Source organism: Hemibagrus wyckioides, linkage group LG12, assembly GCF_019097595.1.
Source record: "Hemibagrus wyckioides isolate EC202008001 linkage group LG12, SWU_Hwy_1.0, whole genome shotgun sequence".
In the NCBI taxonomy this organism is placed as follows: domain Eukaryota; kingdom Metazoa; phylum Chordata; class Actinopteri; order Siluriformes; family Bagridae; genus Hemibagrus; species Hemibagrus wyckioides.
In genome coordinates this window covers 2,657,960-2,682,401 of record NC_080721.1, presented here as the reverse complement: position 1 = coordinate 2,682,401, position 24,442 = coordinate 2,657,960, and the positions used below count along the sequence as shown (strand labels likewise).

The 24,442-nt window shown below is 44.1% G+C and overlaps 1 protein-coding gene across 5 annotated transcripts in view; it reads left to right on the top strand.

Moving 5' to 3' along the window:
- ash1l (ash1 (absent, small, or homeotic)-like (Drosophila)) overlaps positions 1-24,442 on the top strand; it is a 35,431-nt gene that overhangs the window by 8,340 nt on the left and 2,649 nt on the right. For all 5 annotated transcript variants that reach the window (XM_058405310.1, XM_058405309.1, XM_058405307.1 and 2 more), the window contains 23 exons: positions 1,009-5,341; positions 6,915-7,602; positions 7,712-7,885; positions 7,992-8,086; positions 8,619-8,692; positions 8,816-8,861; positions 8,949-9,057; positions 10,407-10,613; positions 12,913-13,059; positions 14,817-14,925; positions 15,540-15,701; positions 15,799-15,869; positions 15,956-16,125; positions 16,265-16,417; positions 17,441-17,495; positions 17,700-17,832; positions 18,293-18,541; positions 19,526-19,612; positions 19,718-19,808; positions 19,924-20,062; positions 21,402-21,574; positions 21,721-21,887; positions 23,858-24,320. In XM_058405310.1, coding sequence (XP_058261293.1) covers positions 1,009-5,341; positions 6,915-7,602; positions 7,712-7,885; positions 7,992-8,086; positions 8,619-8,692; positions 8,816-8,861; positions 8,949-9,057; positions 10,407-10,613; positions 12,913-13,059; positions 14,817-14,925; positions 15,540-15,701; positions 15,799-15,869; positions 15,956-16,125; positions 16,265-16,417; positions 17,441-17,495; positions 17,700-17,832; positions 18,293-18,541; positions 19,526-19,612; positions 19,718-19,808; positions 19,924-20,062; positions 21,402-21,574; positions 21,721-21,887; positions 23,858-24,320 — 8,095 coding nt within the window. The remainder of the gene's footprint in view (positions 1-1,008; positions 5,342-6,914; positions 7,603-7,711; positions 7,886-7,991; positions 8,087-8,618; positions 8,693-8,815; positions 8,862-8,948; positions 9,058-10,406; positions 10,614-12,912; positions 13,060-14,816; positions 14,926-15,539; positions 15,702-15,798; positions 15,870-15,955; positions 16,126-16,264; positions 16,418-17,440; positions 17,496-17,699; positions 17,833-18,292; positions 18,542-19,525; positions 19,613-19,717; positions 19,809-19,923; positions 20,063-21,401; positions 21,575-21,720; positions 21,888-23,857; positions 24,321-24,442) is intronic.

Here is a 24,442-nt window from a genome sequence, read left to right as displayed (position 1 = left end):
ATGGAGCTTCTCAGGTCTTCTGAGCAACCAAGGGAAATCATTTCTCATTGTTTTTCCTTATCACTCATCTGGTTTACTTCCTATTTTACAACACTTTGCACAATATGTAAGACACGAGGATCTACTCTATATGTGCATGCTTGACCATCACATTGCATGTTGAACTTCCTGTCCAATTCCATTATTATAACCTTCACTCTTCTGGGAAAGCTTTACATTATATTATGTAGCATTAGCGCCTCGTTGAGGGTTAGGGGGCGTAGGCTACAATTAGCATTCCGATTCATTCCAAAAGTGTTCCAGTTTGTCCCAAAGGTATTCAATGGGGTTGAGGTCAGTGCTTTTTGCAGGACAAGTTTTTCCATGCCAACTTTGGCAAATCATGTCCAACAATGCTCCCCTGACACTCATCATACAGGTTTTGTGGAAATTAGACCTATCGTCATCGGCTAGAACGCACACACGGGTTACTTTACTTCAAGAACAAGTGCAGACCCTAGTGCGAGTCGAGTTCACATTCTGGGAGTTGGTGAAAGAACGAGACTCGGCTGCCTTTGTGAGTGTGTGTGTGTATTCTCATCTACTAATTTTATATTGAGAGATCTCTGGCTTGTAAATATGTGTAGGAATTTCCCGTATTACAAATGCTGGGCTTGGTTGTGATATGGGAATGATTAAAATCAAGCAAAATTCCTCCAATCCCAAGATGAAAATCAGGCCCTGATATTTACATCCTTTATTGTTCTCACTTTTCATTTCTTTTTAATTTTTCTCCGTGTCAGTGTCTTCTCCCTTAAGATCCCCTTTTCTTTTTATTGTTTCTCTGTAATGCTTTTTTGATTTTCTGAAAATAAATGTTAGTGTATTTTCCAAGCAAAGGTTTTTGGGATGAAAACCATTCAGTTTATTATATTTTGGAGCTTTTGAAACATATGTCATGTTTTAAAAAAAAAAAAATCCTGTTTTAGTTTCAGACACTGGAATTCCTAAATTATTTTTTCTCACTAGGGTCCTCCGAAGCTGGCTTGCAAGTCTGAAGGAAAGACAGATGTGAAAAGCATTGCTTCTTCAGAAAAATCCCTTAACAATCACCCCCCTGTATCAGACAGCAAATCACACTCCTCTGGAAAAAAGAGCCTTGTGTCCCAAACCAACCCACCAACCCCTTCACTACTAACTCCTGCCCCCAGTACATCTCCACATGACCCCAAAATTGATGGAGTTACAAAACCACCTCAGTACACTTACACAGATAGCCAGAGGGAACAAGAAAGAGGAGCCACAAATTGGGGTGCTCCTACGGTCACTGAGAAGCTTGCGCAGCTTATAGCCACCTGCCCACCAACTAAGTGTCCTAAGCCCAAAGCCCGGAAAGTTACTCCAACTCCAGCTCCAGCACACAGCAGCTCTCCACCCCTGATCTCCAATTTGCAGCGGCCTGAGCGGGCCATGGCCAACAGGAACACGTATTCCAGAGTAGCACATCTTGCCCCCCCTCCACCCGTGTCACGGCCCCCAGGTCGTCCGTATGGTTCACGAAACAAAGACAGTATCCTGGAGAAGTTATCTGGCATGCCTAGAAAAGAGGAAGCTAGTGGACTTTCGAAAGAGATTACAAGTAGCAACAGTAACTGCAGCAACAACATTCCTGCAGCATCATATAGCAACAGTCGCTTAACAACCAATAACGATAGCATCGATGACGATAATAGCAATGGACTAAAATCACAGTCTCGTCTTGGGCCGCATTCATCCACACCTCCTCTTTTCTCCTCTTCCTTAGAGAGAACAGGGAGTGGGATCAGCCACCAAGTGATGCCTGCCTCACTTGGGTCACGGATCACTGCAAGCCCCTCACACACAGAGGAACCCGCTGACCGAGAGAAAGAGCGGGACAAGGACATTTTTAATGTCAGAGAAATGAGTAAAGGCCCCTCCCCTGCAATGTCAGGGAAGCAAGACACTAAGGAGAAGGGGCCCTTCTCTGTAGCTCGAGGGGAGAGGGGGAAAAGCTTAAGTCCGGCTAAACGAAGTCCTGCACAAGAAAATCATGCTTGTGGAGAACTTAGTCCTGCAGAGTCCACCAAACGTCCTGCTTCTCCTTCTGTCCCTACCAGTACTAGTAGCAGCTTCTCACCACTTTGTGATGACCATGAACCTGAATCCCCTGGATCACCAGCAGAACAGGAGTCTAAGCCTCTGAAAAAGCGGCGGGGTCGAAGACCTCGCTGGACTAAGGTAGTCAGTCGCACACAAAGAGCGATAGAAGATGTTTCTCCTAGTCAAACCAAATCCACCACACTGCCTACCGACCCTACATCCTCCCAGCCCATCCGTAGGCCTGTGGGAAGGCCGCCCAATGCTAATCGTATGCTCCCCATTGCCTCAGAGCTCTATTTGCCACCACCCAAGAAAAGGGGCCGACCTAAGTCCAAAATGCCAACACTGGATGCACCTACACGTGGTCGTTTGCCTCTCAAAGTGACTCCCCCAAAAGTATATTCAATGTCCAAAGAGGAGCAGGATCCCCCTGTCTTGCACCCAGAGGTGGACCTGAATCCTCCTAAACCCATGCCACGAAAGAGAGGAAGACCAAAACGCTTACCTCCAACCCTGCCACAGGAGACCCAGCCTCCAACACTTGCTCCGGAGCCTGGGGATGCTGTGGCAGGCGACAAGGGCTTTCACAACAAAGGCAATGGGCAGCTCATAATGAAAACGATTATAGGCAAGATCAACAAGATGAAGACTGTAAAGCGGAAGAGGTTTCTCAGCCAGATCCTGCTAGGTTCAGGATCAGGACCTGAGCCAGAGGTCACTAAAAGTACAAACATGGCAGGGACAGTGGCTTCTGCTTCACAGTCTCTCTCAACGCTTGCTGCAACATTTGGTGGCAAACTTGGACCTCAGATCAATGTAAGCAAAAAAGGGACAATATACATGGGTAAAAGAAGGGGCCGCAAGCCAAAAGCACCAGTCAACAATTCACCAGGTGCCCCTACACCACCACCTGAACCGTTTTTGACCCCAAACACTTCCTCCCCCCACCACTCACATCAGTCTTTGGCTTCACAAAACCAGCAGAACCAGATTCCACCCTCTGACATTTTTCCCTCCCCTTCACTTTCCCAGTCTAGTGGGGGACAAAGCCCCATCAGCGATGCTAGTTTTGTCGAGCCCGGGTCAGTCCACTTGATGTCCCACTCACATTGTAGCCATCACTCATTTCCCTTTACCCCACCAACTGTTTCAGCACCCTCCCCACGTTCTTTGGGAGGTCCCACGTCTTTGCACTCCTCCCAGAAGAAGCCTTCTTGCAGAGGTCACCACCATCATCACCACCACTACAGACAACATTACCATTGCCGCAAACTCTCACCTCCCAGGCCTCTATTGCCTACATCCCCTGCTCCTCTTAGTGAGCTGAAGGAGGCCACACCTTCCCCTGTCAGTGAGTCACACAGTGAGGAGACTGTGCCCAGTGACAGTGGCATAGGAACCGATAATAACAGTACATCAGATCGTGGGGAGAAGGCTGGCAGTGCGAGTGGGTTAGCTGGGTTAGGTGTCTCGCAGGGTATGACCAATGGACTTCTAATGCCTGGAATGATGGGGTCATCAGTGGGTATTGGGCTAGGGCATAACCTCCGAGGCAGCAGGAGACACTCATCTACTGTACTACTTGATTGTCCTTCCCCAACACCATCCCCACTTGGAGAAAGGTCATCAGCTGATCCACGGCGACCACACCCATTGGCTCCTGCTTCAGCACTAGTGGGCCATAAAGAGAAGCATAAGCATAAGTGCAAACGGCGTGGGCATGGATGCCCAGGCTATGATAAGTTGAAAAGGCAGAAACGCAAACGCAAGAAGAAGTACCTGCAACTGCGTTCCCGGAGACAGGATCCAGACTTCCTGGCCGAGCTCGATGAGATTTGCGTGCGGCTTTGTGGAATACGAATCTCGCACCGCACACCATCTCTTCGTCTGGGCAGCAGTCTGGGTCTCGGTGCAGGAACAGCTGGCACAAGTCATGGGGCTGGATTGGCTGGTGCCAGAGCAGGCAATAGCATTGGCACTAACCCCACACCTCCTCATCATTACCTGCATAGAGACCTTTTACCAACAATTTTCAGGATCAACTTCAGTGGGTACTACTCACCCCACCCAGCCTACCCATGCGATCCCCTGCACTATGTTCGAAAACCTGATCTCAAGAAAAAGCGTGGGAGGCCCCCCAAGCTTCGAGAGTCTATGTCAGAGGTGCCTTTTGTTCCTGGCCTAGGGTTCCCCCTTACCGGTGGAGGGTTCTATCACCCTTCTTATGGTGTTCCATACTCCTCAGCCCCTCTTGGACTTGGTTATTATAGGGGCTATCCCCCAGCCAGTGCACTGTACTCTCACCCTCACCACCAGACTCCACATTCTGCCCCATCTCACCATGGCCACCATAGCCCTTCGTTTCCTCCACCTCCTCCTCCTTCATATGTTCATCATCATCACCACCCTCCACACCTGCTTCTCAATCCTTCTAAGTTCCACAAGAAAAAACATAAGCTCCTACGACAAGAGTATCTCAGTGGGGGGCGTTCAGCAGTGCTGTACCCTCCTATGTCTTCTGAACTGTCATTTAGCTGGCACCATAAACACAAACACAGACATAAACATCGTGACCGCTGTGGAGAGGAAGAGGGAGATGACGGTGGAGGAGTCGGTGGTGGTGGTGGTGGTGGTGGTGGTGGAGGAGGGAGAAATGGAGGTGAAGGAATGGGAACAGGACGAGCGGAGCGAGGGAGAAGAGGTGGAAGCATGGAATCACTGAAACATTGCGGATATGGTCCAGATGGTTCAGCTGATTCCAGTGCTAACAAGCAGGCAGCTGCCACCTCCGGCAACTCTCCCTCATCCTCCTCGTCATCCTCAGCAGAGAGGTACAAACAGAAAGAAGCCTCCATGTCTTGTCTGGTGCCTTCAAGGCTATCCTTGGGCCAGGGGAGTCGGGGACACCATGCTGCAGACTCTTGGTTCAGGATTGGCAGCTATGATGTTGATTACTCGAAACTCTCTCATAATCAGACCCTTGGGCAAGGGGCATTTTCTGATGGGCATGTGCATAACTCAGTGGGTTGCTCAGACAGTGAGGATGAAGATCACAATTCTCCAAATGAGGAACAGGAATCTGGGTCCCACCACACCAACCTTTTCGCTTCAGCCCTCACTCGGACTTCTCTTAGATGTAATCAAGGCAGGAAAGGTGGGAGCTTAGAGGGCTCAAGTCTGACACGTTTGGACAAATCGCTGAGGAAAGATCTGTCCACATCTGCTGAAAGGAGAGAGTCAGGTACATGAGTTTACGAGGTTTTAATAGCAATGACGTTTATATCTAAATATTATATGCTATATTTTTAAACCTGACTTGATTCTTAACAAGTGACTGAATATAAATCAGGCCATGACCCTGCAGAGTTAACCCAGATTTAGTCTGTTATTGTAAAGGTATCAGAATTCATGCAGCAAAGTATACTCTATAAATATGTATATAATATACACACGTGAATCTTTATTAATCTATATAGCTGTTCACTTTCACATATCTAACCTTGAATTATCACCAGACTGCCTCAGATTGTGTCTGCTCCACACACAACTGTACAGTAGCACATTTTAATCTTTTTATTAAGAATATAAATGACTTGTCTGTGAAACACTGGGGATGGGGATAGACGAACCTAAGAAGCTGTGACTTGATGTTGTGTATTAATTGTATTATGCGTATGTACAACATCCTTAAGACGTTGAAGCCAGTCAGACTAATCCAGTATTAGAGATCTGGGCAGTAGGTCATCCAGTGTTCACTGATTGAACCCATGAGCTGCACTGGTCAGTGGGAGAATGGAACAGGAAGGAGTGGTTTATAATGTTTTAGGTGTATGATTGAAGTATATTAAATAAAATGTGTAAAAAGGGGACTCCTGGAAGAAGAAGATTTTAAAAAAAAAAGTGAATAAAGTATGTCATCAGTTATACTGTTCTAATAAAGGTATTTATTTAAGAGCGTAGATCAGTTGTAACGCTGCCCTTCAGATGATGGAATGGCATATTAAAGGATTATTATTATTATTATTAAAGAAGGCAAATGATCCTAGGAAGAGAAAGTGGACAAACATGGTAATGGTAAAGAAAGTTTGATGAAGATAAAAAGATAAAGTTTTAACTACCCTTTACATGTCAAGTAAGGATTTTTGTAAGGCCATTTGCTTACATCAGCTCTCCATTTAGCCCTTCTTTCCTGCTCATTCAGCTCCTTTGTGCCTGAGTGGCCATGAGCCAAACTGCATCTGTACCATTTTTGTGGATTAGACACATTAAAAAGTCACATGAGTTATAAGTTAATCAAATACTACAAAGTTGATCCGATATTACCGAGCTTCACTCGGGAAAGCTCGTGACGCTAACGAGCCAGTTATATGAGAGCGCAATAAAACTTATTTTAAACCATATTAAGCCTTATTACACCAAATGCAGTTTAGTGCTGCTTCAGCTGAGCTCTTTAAACTAAAATAGCTGGAAGAGGGGAAGTAACAAGTGCACACATTCATCCTTTATGTTCACATGGTTTATGACTTCCAGCTTCCAGACCTCTACATTCCTCCACTCTGTTCTAGCAATATAATAAAAGTTATTTAAAATGCCGTGGAGAGGTCACTGTCAGTCAGTATGCAATATTAAACACCAGGATTCTTCTGATCTGGCTGAAAACATTATTTTATAGCCTTTAGTTTGTTAGTTGTATTTAAATAGTAGCTGGAGATACATTTCTTTAATCATAGTTCACAAGATGTGTAGGAAACACTAAAGACCACATACATACAGTATATGCATCCCATCCCATCTGTCACTTTCTCTTTTCAAAGGAAACTGTGGTTTACAGACACGATACAGTCAGTTCAGCGCACCCGATTTTCCCGAGGTTCCTCCCCATCGACATCATCACCATACTCCTCTATCTGTTTCCCACTCGTCCTCCTGCATCTCTGCCTGTGGCCTGGAGCAGCCAGGGGGAAGTCCGTCTGCACGCTCTTCACAGCCTGCATGCTGCTTGGACTCCACCCACTCCCGTCCGTCCCAACGTTCAGCCCCGCCTCCTCCCAAAAACACCTTGCATCATGTCAACAAAATCCTCCGGGCCAAGAAGCTGCAGAGGCAGGCACGCACAGGAAATAACATGGTTAAGAAAAGGGGACCAGGGCGGCCCCGCAAGAATCCTTTACCCTCGCCTTCAAGGTCACCGCTGCCTCCACCGTCACCTCCACCGCCGGAGCCGGAACCAGAGAAGCACAGTAAGGAATGGGAGGAAGACACTGTTACAGATGCCATCGAGTCTGTTATACAGAGGCAAAAACGAAAGGGCCTAAAGAGGAAGCGTTGGGATAGGGACAGGGATGAAAATTTAGAGGACGAGGATGAGACGGTGCATGAGAGGGAGGAAGAGGAGGAGGAGGAAGCAAGGCCAGAGGCTAGAGAGGAGGAGCCGGTGATGCAGGGACAGCCGCCAGGCGGGAAAGGATGGCCGGCACATGAGGAGCTTCAAAGCTTTCAAAGGTCTGCAGTTTCTTTTATGAACTTAAATTGTAAAATAATGATTTGACCCTAATATTCAACCCAAGCAAATACTTCTGGTAAAATAAACATAATCGTATTTACTTTTTAGTGCTGGGGAAGGAAAATCTGATGGCCACTCCTCCCCTGAACGCACAGGTCCAACCCCCATGGTACAAGCTCCACCCACATCAGTGACTACCCAAAGGGAGAAAAAAGCTGCTAGGCCACCCAAGAAGAAATTTCAGAAGGCTGGCCTTTATTCTGATGTGTACAAGACAGATGAGTATGTCCAGCACAGAATTCTTCCTGAATGGGTTAATTCAGGTACAGAACTTATGATTGTGTTAACACCCCACCATTCTCGCTCCCCTTTCCTCTCTCACCATCAGTCCTCGTGGTCAGCTGCTACAGCTAAAGAAGGAGAAGTTGGAGTATATTCCAGGTGAACATGAGTATGGCCTGCTTCCTGCTCCCATTCACGTTGGTAAGTCCACTTAGGAAGAAATTTCAGAAGTGATTAATTTATTACATTACACACAGTTAAAGAATAAAACAGTAATATAATAGACTTAATAGCTTAAGATCTTTTGCAGGATTACAGTGTGTAAGCATGCTGTGTTAAACACAATACCACATTCAAAGATGGTAAAAGATCTGGGTTGGTGCTCAAGATCTTGTTAGCTTGGTACCTTTTATCCTGTTTTTTTTTTTTTGTTTATAATCTTTAAACCATTCAAGATCTTGTCATGATACAGACATTAAACCATTTAAAGTGTATCTGTTTAAATCTTTGTCACTCACCAAGCACAGCACTGATCAATTTAAGATTGCAGAGCGTTCATGCTGATTGTTACTTAGACATTTGCCATCTATCGGGTTATAAATTGATCAGCTAGGTATTCAGTAACATTGCCGACTGCGGTTTAACACAATAGCCAAAGTTAAATGAGCGGTACGGTGTATCAGCCCCCTCCGGCTTGTCTATTATTAACCTTCTTACCTCCTGTTCTCTCCAGGGAAGTATTTGAGACAGAAACGCATAGACTTCCAGTTGCCTTATGACATCTTGTGGCTTTGGAAACATGACCAGGTAGTTTGCTTGTGCAACTTTGCTTACTTTTGCACAGCTTACTTCTTATATCCTTATGTCCTCTTCTAATATCCGTTATCGTTATCATGTCTTAGACCGTAAACACGATATTATTCATTTCAGCTGCATAAGAGACCGGATGTCCCTCTCTACAAGAAAATAAGATCCAGTAAGTTTTTGTGGTTCAACTCGCATTTCCGGTGTCATTTAAGGTTTTGTGAATCATTAATAACATCTTAATTTTCTTCTTCCTTAGACGTGTATGTTGATGTAAAGCCGCTCTCTGGCTACGAAGCCACTATGTGTAACTGCAGGTCCCCTGAGGACCTCAGTGCCAAGGGCTGCATGGATGACTGCCTTAACAGGTACGAGCAAAACTATTTTATACTATATGTACTCTCAGGCCATAAATAAATAAATACCTTGTCAATGTCCATGTTATTCAGCTGTCTATCACAGTATATTATATTTGAATGGAGGTTCTAGGGTTCTTTCCCAGTCTTTACTTTCTGCCTAGTCTTGTGTTCAGTTTTGCCTCCAGCAGCTGAAATGCATGCTCAGTTAGATACAGCTCAGGTGATTGACTTGGCCGTTGAAATACATTCCACTTCTTTACCTTAAAAAAAAAATCTTGTGTTGCTTTTGAAGTACACTTCGTGTCACTTTGTGTTCATCTGCACTCAGAAGCGCCGTCCAGTAAATGTTAAAATCATTTCACTGAATCTGAGCAAATGATGCAGATCTGTTCACTACAGAATTCATCCTGCTGCATTGACATCATTGGTAAATAAAGGGAATAGCAGTGCCATAAGATCATGAGATCTGCTCTGTGCTCTTCTTTTCAATCCATTCTGGGACTAGCTGTCTGTAGGATGTCTTATCTCTCTGTAGCAGGGGTCCCCAAACTACAGCCCGGGGGCCACATTTGGACCGGCCCTCTGAACAATGCCAGAGACATATTTTGAAAAAGTCATTTTAAATATATGTTTTACTTACATCTGTATTTGATGATAAAGGTTGGCTTTCAAACTAAAATTTCCCTTAGTTATTAACGTAGCTTAATTATTTGTTAAATTCAACTACCAAAAGATTGGAACATTGAATGTAACGTACCGTCATGAACGAACAAGCTGGTGAGAAAATTCAAAGAGACAACAAAATGGCTAAATGGTTGGTAAAGAGAAAAGTTGATTCAGAGTGCAGAGTATTTAATCCAAAGTGGAGTACATAATTCATAATTTGTATATTGTACACTACTGTAACTCTTATAGTTTGATAGTGAACTCTCAGGTAAGGATTTGAGCGAGTTTGACGAAGGGCCAAATTGTGATGGCTAGACGACTGGATCAGAGCATCTCCAAAACTGTGGGGTGTTCCCGGTCTGCAGTGGTCAGTATCTATCAAAAGTGGTCCAAGGAAGGAACAGTGGTGAACCGGAGACAGGGTCATGGACGGTCAAGGCTCATTGATGCACGTGGGGAGTGAAGGCTGGCCCGTGTGATCCGATCCAACAGATGAGCTACTGTTGCTCAAACTGCTGAAGAAGTTAATGCTGGTTCTGATAGAAAGGGGTCAGAATACACAGTGTAGGACGGGTCAGCAAAAGGGGGACCAATGCAATATTAGGCAGGTGGTCATAATGTTATGCATGATTGGTGTATAACATGATGTATAGTTACCCCCCTTTCTTTCTCTCTCTCTCTCTCTCTCTCAGAATGATTTTTGCTGAGTGTTCCCCCAGCACTTGTCCATGTGGAGACCACTGTGATAATCAGCGAATCCAGAGGCACGAGTGGGTTCAGTGTCTGGAGCGTTTTCGGACAGAAGGAAAGGGCTGGGGCATCCGAACTAAAGAGCCGCTGCGTTCTGGCCAGTTCATCATTGAATACCTTGGAGAGGTGGTCAGCGAGCAGGAGTTCAGGTTAGACAAAAACTGGCTTCAAAGCACAAGAGTATCAGTAAAAGTAAAGTACAAATGTTGTCGATTTGTTAACATACAGTGTGATGACTACATGTGGAAGAAAAACAATTTGTAAGCTTTAGAAAAATGTATTAATTATTTGACAATTTAAATGTCGGGATTATAAATTTAGTATATATATATTTCTGTACTATTAGTATACTTTATGAACGGTATTTACATCTAGCATATAGCAAACTATTTAACTCAGCAGTCAGTGTTTATGTATTACTATTATTAATAATAATTCAAGGACTCAACTTTGTTCAAAGCATTCAAACACAGTATTTTTAGAGGTTTAATATTATTCTTCCTGCGACAGGTGTTTTGCTATAAACACTTTTAGAAGCAAAGGTTTTATTGCCCAATGACAATCCTTCTGGTCTGCTCTCTTATTCATTACTGCACTCAGTCTGGATTAGTTTGGAGATAAAAGTGCTTCACTGTTTAACTCATGGAGGAAACATTGTTTGTGATGAGCAACAGATTAGATGATTTAGCATCCTCCTGTAGAAGGATCCAAATTCTAAAGAGTCCAGGTTGGTCTCCATCCAGTCTTCCTAATCAGCTCCCTGCCTTCGGGTCACTGTTATTAAAAGACCAGAACTTAATGAAAATGTAGAGTAACTCTGTCCTTAATGTATGCTGCTTTTCTACAGTATGCATCTACTCCAGGTTGTTTTCTAGGAACGTACGTTTCCGTCACTTCCACATTCCCAGGAGATGGGGTCAGTAGAGTCTTGGTATTCTCAAGTCAGTCCATCACCATCTGCTGTTCATCGCCTAGCTGTACATTGTCAGTCAGTCACAGCCCTAAATTGCGATTTCTGCTCATCACTGGAGCACCCCACTCCAGCAACATGATCAGATGGTACAAATCTAAACTGAGCTTGAAATTTGAGCTATGAACAAGAAAGGAGACATAACCGTACCCTGTGGAGCTCCTTCGCACACTCGCCCTTGCCTGGTCCGAGACAGGATGCAAATCTGGATATCATATAGTCGATGATTGAAGTGATTGTGATTGTGTAGTCCAGCATCCTCCTGCTTAGCGTCCCATCAAGTAATGTGGGCTGTGATGTAAGCACCGGAGTGCTCTCGAGTGGCACAACAGAAAAGGGAACTTCTTATCATTTGAGATTGCGAGTTTAAACCCAGACTATGCCACAGCCGTCTGCAAAAATTGGCCCTGGTCTCAGAGTGGGAAATGAGTCACATCAAACACTAGCTAACTAGAACAGAGCAGGGTGTGTTGTACTCAGTTCAAAAAGATGTAGAGGCTGGCTTGACATGTCTTGGAGGAAACATCTGTTTGCCCCACCCTTCCTGATTGATAGGTGTCATGTGATGAGAGTTGGGGGGGTAGAGTTAGTGAAACCAAATTATGGGAGAAATCAAAATGTGAGACATTGCAGTAGATTGCGAGGTGTAAAGCTTTTAAAATCAACATAAAGTATTTTAGTATAGTGTGACATGGCAAGAACAGCTTAAATGTACCTTGGCATAGATCCTATAAGTTACTGGAACTGTACTGAACCAAGCCAGCAGGACATCAGAACCACCAGACTCTCTCACTATAGGGGGCAGAATGCAATCAGAAGATAATCAGCTCAGTGAGACCAGATCCAGAAAGTAGTTTGTCTCTCACTGCGATCGAATCTGAAGCAGGTATAAACACAGTGTGTGCTGTTCAGCCTGTTGTTATGGAGAACATTCCTGCTGACAAGTTACAGCATCAAATTACAGGGCAGCTGACAAGTTAGGAACCAACAGGATTATGTTGAACAAATATGTCCATCCAAAAATCTACAAAAGTCAGGACAGCTGAGAAAATGTGTAGAGGTGAACGTGTGATGTAAATAATAATACACTCAGAATAATCTGGATTTGGGGGTGTAGTTGTTGGACCATAAATGAGGTCTGATGATAAGTTTTTGTTGCATGAATAAAAAGATTTTTTTTAAAAAGACCCTGTCTGTGCTCTTGCCCATTGTCTGACTGGATAATCGAGGAGTTAGGTTTGATCATATTTTACTTGGCTTGTTAAAGAAGCCAACAAACACAAGTTGTACCTAAACTGTTGTTTTGTATCCTTAACACATGAAGCAAACAAAACCAGCCACTTGTCCAGACCTTTACAAGACCTTTTACCACCTTTACAGACCTTTACCTTTACGTTAATCAGTAGTTTCTTTGATAACCAAGGCAAATAATGATTTTTATTGTGTAAACGTTTAACCGTATAAATCTCTGTCTGTAGGAGTCGAATGATGGAGCAGTACTTTGCACACAGCGGTCAGTACTGTCTAAATCTGGACAGTGGTATGGTGATCGACAGCTACCGCATGGGCAACGAGGCGCGCTTCATCAACCACAGCTGTGAGCCCAACTGCGAGATGCAGAAATGGTAAGAAACCGTTAATAAATCAAATGACCGATTAGAGCCGATGAATTTCCATTCGAATCGGGTTTAGTCAGAATGAATAACGTACAACGATTCGGAGGTGACCTCACGCGTGTCCAGCAAGCCCTTAGGCAACAGTACCAAGGAATGATGTGTTCCATAAAACTGGAGTGGACAGATAATATATACTTTAAGCCGGCTGTTCTTGGTTACACAGCATCTGTTACTTCAGCTGTAGTTACAGAGCCATTGTGTAGTGTAGGCGATTACGACAAAAAACGTTTTCTACAAATTGAGCTCACAGATGTTGATAATAATAAATGACATGATTAAGCCGAACATAAACATCCTCTGGAACAGGACATACTCAAGATCTAGGTTACAGAGCCAACATCTGCTTAGTACTAAATGATATGCCCCCCCCAAACACACACACACGAACAAACCAGTGAAAGACTGCTTCCAGACTAAAGGGCTGGTAGGTCATCCATCTTGTCATGGAAGAACAATTGCTTAGCAGTAGAGGGTGGAGGACACAGCTGTGCTGCCCACTAGACACTCGTGCCCACAAATGCACATTCCTTCACTCATGCATGCTTTCTCACATACTCACAGGCATGTGCGACCATGACTTCAAACCAGTGTGGTTTACAGTGATTTGGTGTATGAGCTTGTAGCAGTTTCACCAGAACCTACAGTCTGGAAAACATCCTATTAGGCAGGCTGATTTATACAAATTATAATAAACACATACATAGACTCATCAGCCAAAACAATAAAACCACCTGACTAATATTGTCTAAGTCCCCCCGCCCTCTGAAGGTGTGCTGTGGTATCTGGCACCAAGACATTAGCAGCAGATCCTTTCAGTCCTGTAAGATGTGAGGTCGGACCTTCATGGTTCAGATTTTTGTCCAGCACATCCTACAGAGATGTTCCATCAGCTCGAGATCTGGGGAACTTGACTAGAGGCCAAGTCAACACCTTGAACCCATGTTCCACATTACCCCACTTTAAAAAAAAAAAAAAAAAAAAAAAACTCCCATTAAAGAATACTGTTGCCATGAAGGAGTTTACTGGGTCTGCAACAATGCTTAGGTAGGTGGTACGTGTCAAAGTAACATCCACATGGACGCCAGGACTTGAGGTTTTTCAGCAGAACATTGCCCAGAGCATCACACTGCCCCTGCCCGCTTCCCATAATGCATCCTGGTGCCATCTCTTCCCCAGGCCAGTGACATACATTTACCCGGACAACCACATGATGTAAAAAAGAAAACGTGATTCACCATCTTCTGTTTCTCCATGCTCCAGTTCTGATGCTGGATCGGGTTCTGTGTGTTCTGACGCATTTTTCTCAGAGCCACCATTAAGTTTTTCAGCAGTTTGTGCTACTGTAGGATCAGACCAGATGGACTAGCCTTCATTCCCCAAGCACCTCCGTGGGATTTGGGTACCCATGGACCTGCCATGTTCTTTTGGACCACTTTTGGTAGATACTAACCACTGCAAATTAAGAACTGCTGTTTTGGAGATGCTCTCGTCCATTCATCTAATCAAAGTCGGATGCCGTCATGATGAGATTTACTTGGCCTGTCAGTGGTTTTAATGTTATGGCTCATCAGTGTGGCGTACAGCATAAATACAGCACTGTTATCTTATTGAATGTAATAAATCATTACATGAACAGTATTTGCTCGTGTTTTTCCTCTTGTATTCAAATATTAATACATGTATTAAATTCCTTCTTTTATTCACAGGTCAGTGAATGGAGTGTACAGGATCGGACTGTTCGCTCTGAAAGACATGGACAGTGGGACAGAGCTCACTTACGACTACAATTTTCACTCCTTCAACACTGAGGAGCAGGTGTGTGTGTGTGTGAGAGTCTCCTAACATGTCAGATACACACACACACACACAGTGTTTTAGTGTAATATATATAAAAAAAAAATTATTCAATCATAATCCTGGAAACAGAGCTGATCCACCTTCTCTTTCTTTCTTTCTTTCTTTCTTTCTTTCTTTCTTTCTCTCTCTCTCTCTCTCTCTCTCTCTCTCTCTCTCTCTGTCTCGCGCGCACACTTTTTCTTCTTTCTTTCTTTCTTTCTTTCTTTCTTTCTTTCTTTCTTTCTTTCTTTCTTTCTTTCTTTCTTTCTTTCTTTCTTTCTTTCTTTCTTTCTTTCTTTCTTTCTTTCTTTCTTTCTTTCTTTCTTTCTTTCTTTCTTTCTCCCTTCCCTTCCCATCCTTTTTTCCCTTCCCATCTATCTATCTATCTATCTTCTAACACTATCATTTTGAATCTAAAATAGAGTTAGAACCATAACCATTACAATAAATAAATGATAAAGATAATTGTATGAGCATCTGAGAGAACCTTGTAGCCTTAAGCTTTCTCTTTAACATGTTGTCACGTCTTTCTTCTTTTATTGGTATATTCTTCATCGTTAGAAAGATGTCATGTTGCCTTTATTCCCGTACAGCAAGTGTGTAAGTGTGGCTCAGAAGGCTGCCGGGGAATCATCGGTGGAAAGAGCCAACGGATCAATGGTCTGCCCGCTAAAGCGGGAGGATCAGGAGGCGGAGCACGAAGGCTCGGGAGGCTGAAGGAGAAACGCAAATCAAAGCACCATCTCAAAAAACGGGTAGGAGGACGTGAAAAAAACAAACATTCGCAAACGAGACACTGGAATTTTTTCCACGCCTCTTAGTAATAACACACACGTCCGTTTCTGTCCTCAGGAGGAGGAGTCCAGCGACAGCAGCAAGTTTTTCCAGCACCTCCTGATGAAGCCCATGTCGAACAGAGAGAGGTAAAAGCCGACATCTTTTCAGTGACGTGTGAATAAATAGGACTGCTTATCCCAGCATACTCAAAAGAAGGCTTTCCTGATTGCAGGAACTTTGTCCTGAAGCACCGAGTGTTCCTGCTGCGCAACTGGGAGAAGATGAGGGACAAACGTGAGCTGTCAAAGAGGGAGGGAGAGAGGGAGCGAGAGAAGGAGAGCAGTCTATCGCAGTACGCCCGGTGGGGAGGTGTCATTCGTGACGACGGCAATATCAAATCAGGTGTGTGTGTGTGTACACATGGGTCACATCTACAGTCTGTCTTTATTACATTATTTCTTTTATTAAAATGGCTTGATTTATTTTCTAATTGTATATTTGGTTGTATTATCTCCTGTATGTGTGTGTGTGTGTGTTGCAGACGTGTTCCAAACGCAGTTCTCGGCGTTACAGACCTCTCGTTCAGTGCGCACACGCAGACTCGCCGCTGCTGAGGAAAACACTGAGGTCACCCGCACGGCTCGTCTCGCGCACATCTTCAAAGAGATCTGTGACATGATCACCAGCTACAAGGGTCAGTACATGCGTGTACACACACACATCAGTGACACACGAAAATCTTCCCACAAATTCCTGCTTCTTTTACATCACACTCTCAACACCTCCAGCTAATGTGCTATCTCAGTGTTAATGAGCAATCTGTCTTTGGCTCATGGGCACATGCTGTCTCTGACACGTGTGTGTATATATATGTATACACACACACACACACACACACACGGAATTGTACTTAAAAAGCATAAACTCAGTGTGTAACAGAAATACACTAATGAGGATTTATTGTTCTTTGATTAATCTTATGAAACGTGTCACAGTGATGTCTCTTATCTGTGTGTCCCTGAGTGATGAGGCGCTGGATATGTGCAAAAAAAAAAAAACGAGACTATAGCGAATTTTAACATCAATGAAAACTCGTGTATTGGATGCGGAAGCAGAAGAGGGTCAATACACACTATTCTATCCAAGCCGAAAGAAGACGGACGCTCCGAGGAGCTCGGTCTTCGCAGTATCTTATCTCAAATCAACCAGAAACGATCTCACTAATGCTAGATAGACCGGTCATTTTCTCACTGCCTGTAACGGACACGTTTAGTATGTTTAGCTAGGGCAACACCGCGGCTCTCAGTGCCACAATGGCTAAATGCCCTCATCGTAAAAAACATAACATTTGTCACTTTCATGACGTAATGAGTATCACGAGACTTATACATGCTTGGGTTTCACTCCAGTATAATCCTTCAGAGTTTCTAGGAGCCGTATGTGTGTGTGTCCAGACATTGCAGTCTAGACATTGCTTTGGGTCAGACAGCACTTTTTGGCAATTCGTAATAATCCGTGTATAACGTTTTACTGTCAGTCTAATTCCTAAATAAAACATGAAACGTTTATTTTTTATATTCCAGTATTTTCAGTAACATAAAACTTTTTAAAAAATATTTTCTACACCCTCTTACAACACCTGAGAAACATTTTAACTCCTTTTTTTAATCTCTCTCTCTTTCTCTCTCTCTCTCTCTCTCTCTCTCTCTCTCTGTAGATTCCTCAGGCCAAACTCTTGCAGCTCCCCTGCTTAACTTACCTTCCAAAAAGAGGTGAGAACACACCTACGATATTGTTTACGTGTGTGTGTGTGTGTGTGTGTGGGCTGTTTTCTGTATGTACAACCTGTTTAGGTTTAATGCTGAATCGAGTAACAAATTAATTTCAGTAGAGTGTCTCATATTTAATCCTTTCAGAGTGACATTTTGGGAATCACTGTGGTGTGTGTGTGTTTGTGTGTGTGTTTTTTTTTACAGGAACATGCAGTACTATGAGAAGGTGTCAGATCCTCTGGACCTCAGTACCATAGAAAAGCAGATCCTCACTGGACATTACAAGACAGTGGAGGCCTTTGACACGGACATGCTCAAGGTTTTCCGCAACGCCGAGGTCAGTCCAACCGCCTTGTTCTTGTACAGCTTAGACATGTTCCTTATCGCTTCAGTAAACTTCACCAGCAGGCCCGATAACAGCTACGCCTGTTTAGCTCTCACACGTCATGGCATAATAGCGTGAACGGTACGAGATTCCCGGTTTAGTTTAGGCTTTAATCTAAATTCCAGCTGTAAGTAAAAACAAAGCAGACTGCCATGGATGGAATTTAATGGCTTGAGTCCAACTCTGGGGGGAAAAAAAAACACTGACTCTGTGCCCAGATTGAGGAATGTTTCTAACCTTCTAAGATGCCTTTATTTTTTGGTGAACACTCTCAGTTCCAGGGCAAAGTTCAAGTCAGCATTACCAAATTTTTTAAAGACGCGCTCAGAACAGAACTTTTCTACCATTTCTTCTGTAATGTATGACATCACCGTCAGACTTCCTGCCTCACCTTCCATTCTGTCTTCTAAAGAAATACTACGGACGGAAGTCTTCCGTGGGCCGGGACGTGTGCCGGCTGCGTAAGGCGTACTACGGCGCGCGACACGAGGCCGCCGTCCAGATCGACGAGATCGTCGGCGAGACGGTGAGTGAGGCGGACAGCTCCGATTCGATGGACCGTGACCACGCTCACCACGTCAACAAAGACGACGACATCATCCGCTGCATCTGCGGCATGTACAAGGACGAGGGGCTGATGATCCAGTGCGAGAAATGCATGGTACATACAGCAAGATTTTATTATATTATTATCATTCCAGGTGGTAATAAATACCTCAGACTTGACCCTACCCAAATAACTAGTGCCTAAAGTGTTTGTTTTTGTAATTACTGTGTCCAGCATATGTCCAGAAAAGGTTGCTTCTGCTGGTATTTTATTTCTCCTGATGAAGTTATTTGTGTATGTCGTGTTGGACGGAAAGGTCGGACATGTGCACCAGCTGCTGTATGACGGTCACATGCTTATTACGTGATTTACACTATGTCTGACTTGTAGACATTAATAACGCAGCAGAGCGCCTCATACATATTCATCATAATTCATTCCTTTATAAAGTATGGAGGGAACGTGGAGTGTTTTAGGGAATGACACTTCAGGTTGTTCAGGGAGCATCTTCAGAGCAACTCATCTTCACATTCTCTACTTACAGTTAAGTGTATTGTGACTAAACACACACCTCTCTCTCTCTCTCTCTCTCTCTCTCTCTTCCTCCCCCCCCTCGCTTTCCCTCTCTCCCTTTCTCTCTTTCCCTCTCTCCCTTTCTCTCTTTCCCTCTCTATATCTCTGTCGCGTTCTCTCTCTCTTCCTTTCTCTCTTTCCCTCTCTCTCTCTCTCTCTCTCTCTCTCTCTCTCTCTCTCTCTCTCTCTCTTGCTCTCTCTCTCTTGCTCTCTCTCTCTTCTCTCTCTCTCTCCCTCCTTCCCTTTCTCTCTCCATCTCTCTCTCTCTCTCCCCCTCCCTCTCTCTCTCCATCTCTCTCTCCCTCCCTCCCTTTCTCTCTCCATCTCTCTCTCTCTCCCTCCCTTTCTCTCTCCCTCTCTCTCTCCCTCCCTTTCTCTCTCTCTCTCTCTCTCTCCCTCCCTTTCTCTCTCCCTCTCTCTCTTCCTCCCTTCCTCTCTCCATCTCTCTCTCTCTCCCTCCCTTTCTCTCTCTCTCTCTCTCTCCCTCCCTTTCTCTCTCTCTCTCTCTCTCTCTCTCTCTCTCAGGTCTGGCAGCACTGTGACTGTATGCGTTTGGAGGCTGAGGTGGAGCATTATCTCTGTGAGCAGTGTGACCCTCGCCCAGTGGACAGAGTAGGTCACCTTTTGTTAAAAACAAAAAAAACCTGCTGCTTTTAAATTAGTAAAAAATTAATTTACAGAGTTTGACTTCCTGCTCTTTTTTTTCCTAACCAATAGGAAGTCCCAATGGTGCCTCAGCCCGGTTATGCACAGTCAGGTTCCATCTACTATATCTGCCTCCTCCGGGATGAGCTGCTGCTACACCAAGGTGTGTGTGTGTGTTGTGAAGCATGTAGATTCCTAATATATGTTTAACTAGGTGAAGCTATAACTTGATATTGTACTCTACATTTTACATACGTTATGCCTGTGTGTGTGTTCAGGTGACTGTGTGTACCTGATGAGGGATAGCAGGCGTACTCCAGAGGGACAGCCATTGCGCCAGTCGTATCGCCTCCTGTCCCATGTCAACAGAGACAAACTGGACATCTTCCGCATCGAGAAACTCTGGAAAAATGAAAAGTGAGCTCTTTTATCATGTACTGATCATTGTATTACAGTGGATCCACCCCCTCTGTTTCATTTTCATTGAGAATGAGGAGGTAGGCTGTCTGGTCAGTGCTCCTACTGCTGATCTCTACAGAAGACCCCGGTTCAAGCTGACAGAAAAGCTACAGTAACTCAAATAACCACTGTGGTACAATTGTGATTGAGCTGAAAAGCATCTCAGAATGGAGATCCTTCATGTGGGTGCTCTGCAAGAAACAATAGACCGTGTCCAGTTCCACTTCCACAGCCCAGAATTGAAAGCTGAGGCTGCTGTGGGCAAAGCATCACTGATTGACTGTTGACTGAAAAAATGTAGCCTGGTTTGATGAATCTGGATTTCTGCTGAGGCTCGCACATGGTATGGTCAGAAATTGGTGCCATCAGCATGAAGTCATCAACCTAACCTACGTTGTGTCTACAGTCCAGGCTTGTGAGGGTGATGCTGTGGTGAAGAGAACATTTTCTTGACACAGCTTGAATGCCAGAGTATTTGAGTAAAGTTGCTGACCATGTGCATTCCTTCATAGCCGTCTTCTAATGACTGCTTCTAGCATGATGATGCACCATAAGAAAGTAAAAAATTTGGGACGTCTGCCTTTCCATGCACATGAATGTAATATGGAGTTGTCCTGTCCTTTGCAGCTATAACAGCTTCATCTCTTCTGGGAAGGCTTTCCACAAGGTTTAGGAGTGTGTTTATGGGAATTTTTGACCGTTCCTCTAGAAGCACATTTGTGAGGTCAGGCATTGATGTGATGACGGGAAGGTCTGGCTCACAGTCTCCGCTCTAATTCATCATTCATTCAACTCACTCATCCATGTCTTTATGGACCTTGCTTTGGTCACTGGTGTGCAGTCACGTTTGAACATGAAGGGGTCATCCCCAAACTGTTCCCATAAAGAGCATGAAATTGTCCAAAATGTCTTGGCATGAAGCTGAAGCATTAAGAGTTCCTTTCACTGGAACTAAGGGGCCGAGCCCAACCCCTGAAAAACACCTGGATTCAGTGATTTGGAGGGGTGTCCCAAAACTTTTGGCTATATCTTAAACCAGGTTGTGACAGATGCTGTTATACACTGCTGTATAATTAAGTTATTTGTAGAAAAATACAGTCATGAGTTTTGAGGTCATTCAGTAAATTCAGGCGAGGGTCATGTGACTGTGACTTTTAGAGGATTTGCTCACGTTACTTGCAACTATGAATACTTCCACCTCCTGATGTATAACTTCATCCTAATGCAATAAAAATGCTGATAGATCTCAACGTACGTTGTGAATTCAGTGTTTTAACCAGCTCTGTTTTTCCGGCAGGGGAGAACGGTTTGCTTTCGGTCATCACTATTTCCGACCTCACGAGACCCACCACTCGCCCTCGCGCCGTTTCTACCATAACGAGCTGTTCCGAGTGCCGCTCTATGAGATCATCCCTCTGGAGGCAGTAGTGGGAACGTGCTGTGTCCTGGACCTTTACACATACTGCAAGGGTGAGACATGCTTCCTGTGCTAAAACACACCTCAGGACATCACAAGTGGAGGTCCTTTCACACACTTATTCATACACACTCTGACCCACACACACAGTCAAACACTCTCTCTCTCTCTCTCTCCTCTTCCTCCTCCATGGTGGCAGGTCGGCCAAAAGGCGTGAAGGAGCAGGACGTGTACATCTGCGACTATCGGTTGGACAAATCTGCGCACCTTTTTTACAAAATCCACCGCAACCGTTACCCAGTGTGCACCAAGTCCTACGCCTTCAACCACTTCCCCAAGAGACTCACACCCAAAAGGGACTTCTCAGTAAGTTTCTCTCCCTCAGTCTTACGTCACCTGATTATATAAACAGGATATTTGTACATGCCTGGTCTAAAGCACCAGCAGTCCATTATTACTTACACCGTATGAGATGATTTCAGTAAATATTCAACAACACATGCACTTCATATCAGATTATATCATGAAGATCCTACGATTAAATGTCATGTAGCCTACTGTGTGTGCAGCAATGCAGGCAGGTTTATAGCTCTTTAACTTGAGATCATGAAATACCACGTTATTATAGTAAATAAACACGTTTAATTGGGTAACTTACTCACCAGGACTCATCCTTTATTATTTCTCCATCCGGTTTTAATCCCGTCCTGTGCTGAGACTCGGTTCTCTCTGCTGCTGTGATTGGTGGATTGTAGATCACACTCTGATATTAAGCAGAATGTTCGGCCACGCCCCAAACACCTCACTTTATACATTTTAAGTAAACTGATCTCATCTTCTGAAAGATTATCCTTTACCATTTTTTTTCTTTAATACATGTGACAAATACAACATCCCTTAGACCAAACATATACTGATAGCCAGCCTTACAAGTCTATTCTGAGAACTCCTGTATATGTATCCGTGTGTGTGTGTGTGAGTGATTGTATCTGGGAGTGGGGGAGGAAGCAAATAGTATCTAACAGATATAATTAGTATAAATAATTATACTTAAAATGGGGGGCGGCATTGGAGATGACAGATATTATTAGCAATAATAATAATAAGGATTTCCTTAACATTGGGAAAGGGTGGAGGACAATGAAGTGGGCCAGTAATAATAATATTAATAATCATAGTATTAAATTATAAATGAATAAATATTTAATAATTATTAGGGTTGCCTCTGATCCCTCCATGGCTTAATGAGAGTGCCAGGGAAAGACAGGCCAACAGGGCCCAAAGTGCCCCCCCCTTCATCCCCCAAAACACCAGCCATCCCTGGCCACTACTCACATGCCACACTTACCTTACATATCTGTGATTTATTTATTTATTTATCCGTTACAATTTTAAAGAGGGCTAGGAACAGGGGACTAGGGCTAGGAACTAGGATTTATGTGTTTGTTGAATTAGTCGGGAAATTAGACGGTCAGTCTCTCTCGGTCTTTAGAATCCATGTCCTAAATTAATACTGTTCTTGAATTGAATTGAAAGAGCTCTGTTCTTCCACTAGAGGGCACAATTGTGCAACGAACTCGGGGCCGAAACATTTCATTCCTTACCACACTAAAAAAAAAAAAAAAGTTGCCGATTAATCTGTCTATTTCTGAAAAACACCAATTTAAAGGTTCGACAACCCCAGAGATTTTCATCTGCATCACTGTAATTAACTGATGATCTTTATTCAGATTTAAGTCCTCTATCAGATTAAGCGCCCGTATGTCCCGTCTATCCACTTCACTTTGAGGATAATGTGGATTTGACACTGAACTGGAATGTTTTGCTACTGAAAATAATCTAGATTGTTTCATTAATGCTTCTTTATTCTCACACTGATTTTTATTATAAATCTATATTACAAATAATTATACAGAGATTGTTGTCCTCAGTCAAATGACCCTGGGTGTCAAATATATTCTGTACGCCTTACATAGTGAAAAAAGTGTCAAATAATTTCTCTCTCTGTCTCTCCCTCTCTGTCTCTCCCTCCCTCTCTCTCTCTCTCTCTCTCCCTCTCTCTTTCTCTCTCCCTCGCCTACCCCCCTCTCCCTCTCTCTCTCTTTCTCTCTCTCCCTCTCCCCCCTCTCTCTTTCTCACTCTCTCTCCCTCCCTCCCTCTTTCTCTCTCTCTCTCTCTCTCTCTCTCTCTCTCTCTGTCTCTCTCTCCCTCTCCCCCCTCTCTCTCTCACTCTCTCTCCCTCCCTCCCTCCCTCTTTCTCTCTCTCTCTCTCTCTCTCTGTCTCTTTCTCTCCACACCAACTTGCACTTTGTATTTTCTCTTTCTTCTTCTGTCAGCCTCACCATGTTCCTGACAGCTACAAGAGGAACGGCGGGCGTTCAGCCTGGAAGACCGAGCGCTCCAAAGGGGTCGGGGCTTGTGATGAAGACCCCTCCCCTAGTGGTTCATGTGACCAACTGTCCTTCTCAAGAGACACAGAAGGAGGAGGAGGAGGAGGAGGAGGAGGGCACACTGTAGGCTGTAACCACGAGGAGTCTTCCACGACGCTGTCCGTTCTAGCTCCACCGCAGGAGCAGAGGAGGGCCGGCGAAGACGAAGATGAGGAGGAGGAGGAAGAGTTAGTAGAGGAAGAGGAGAGGAGGGAGGTCGAGGAAAGCTCAGTGGAGAAAGGAGGACCAGAGGCGTCTTCGCTCTCCTCTTCACCACTGCATCTGTCCGTTTTGGGACGGAGGAAAGCACAGAGGGAACGACTCAACAAGATCCTGTTGGACCTCCTGCATCGGACCCCCAGCAAAAACGGTGAGAGAGAATTTACATTTACAGCGAAGGAGAAGGAAATCTCTTTCATGAGTAAACTTAGACGTAGAATGTAGAATTGATTTCAGTAGATTAATGCCACCTTTTCTTTTTTATTATTATTA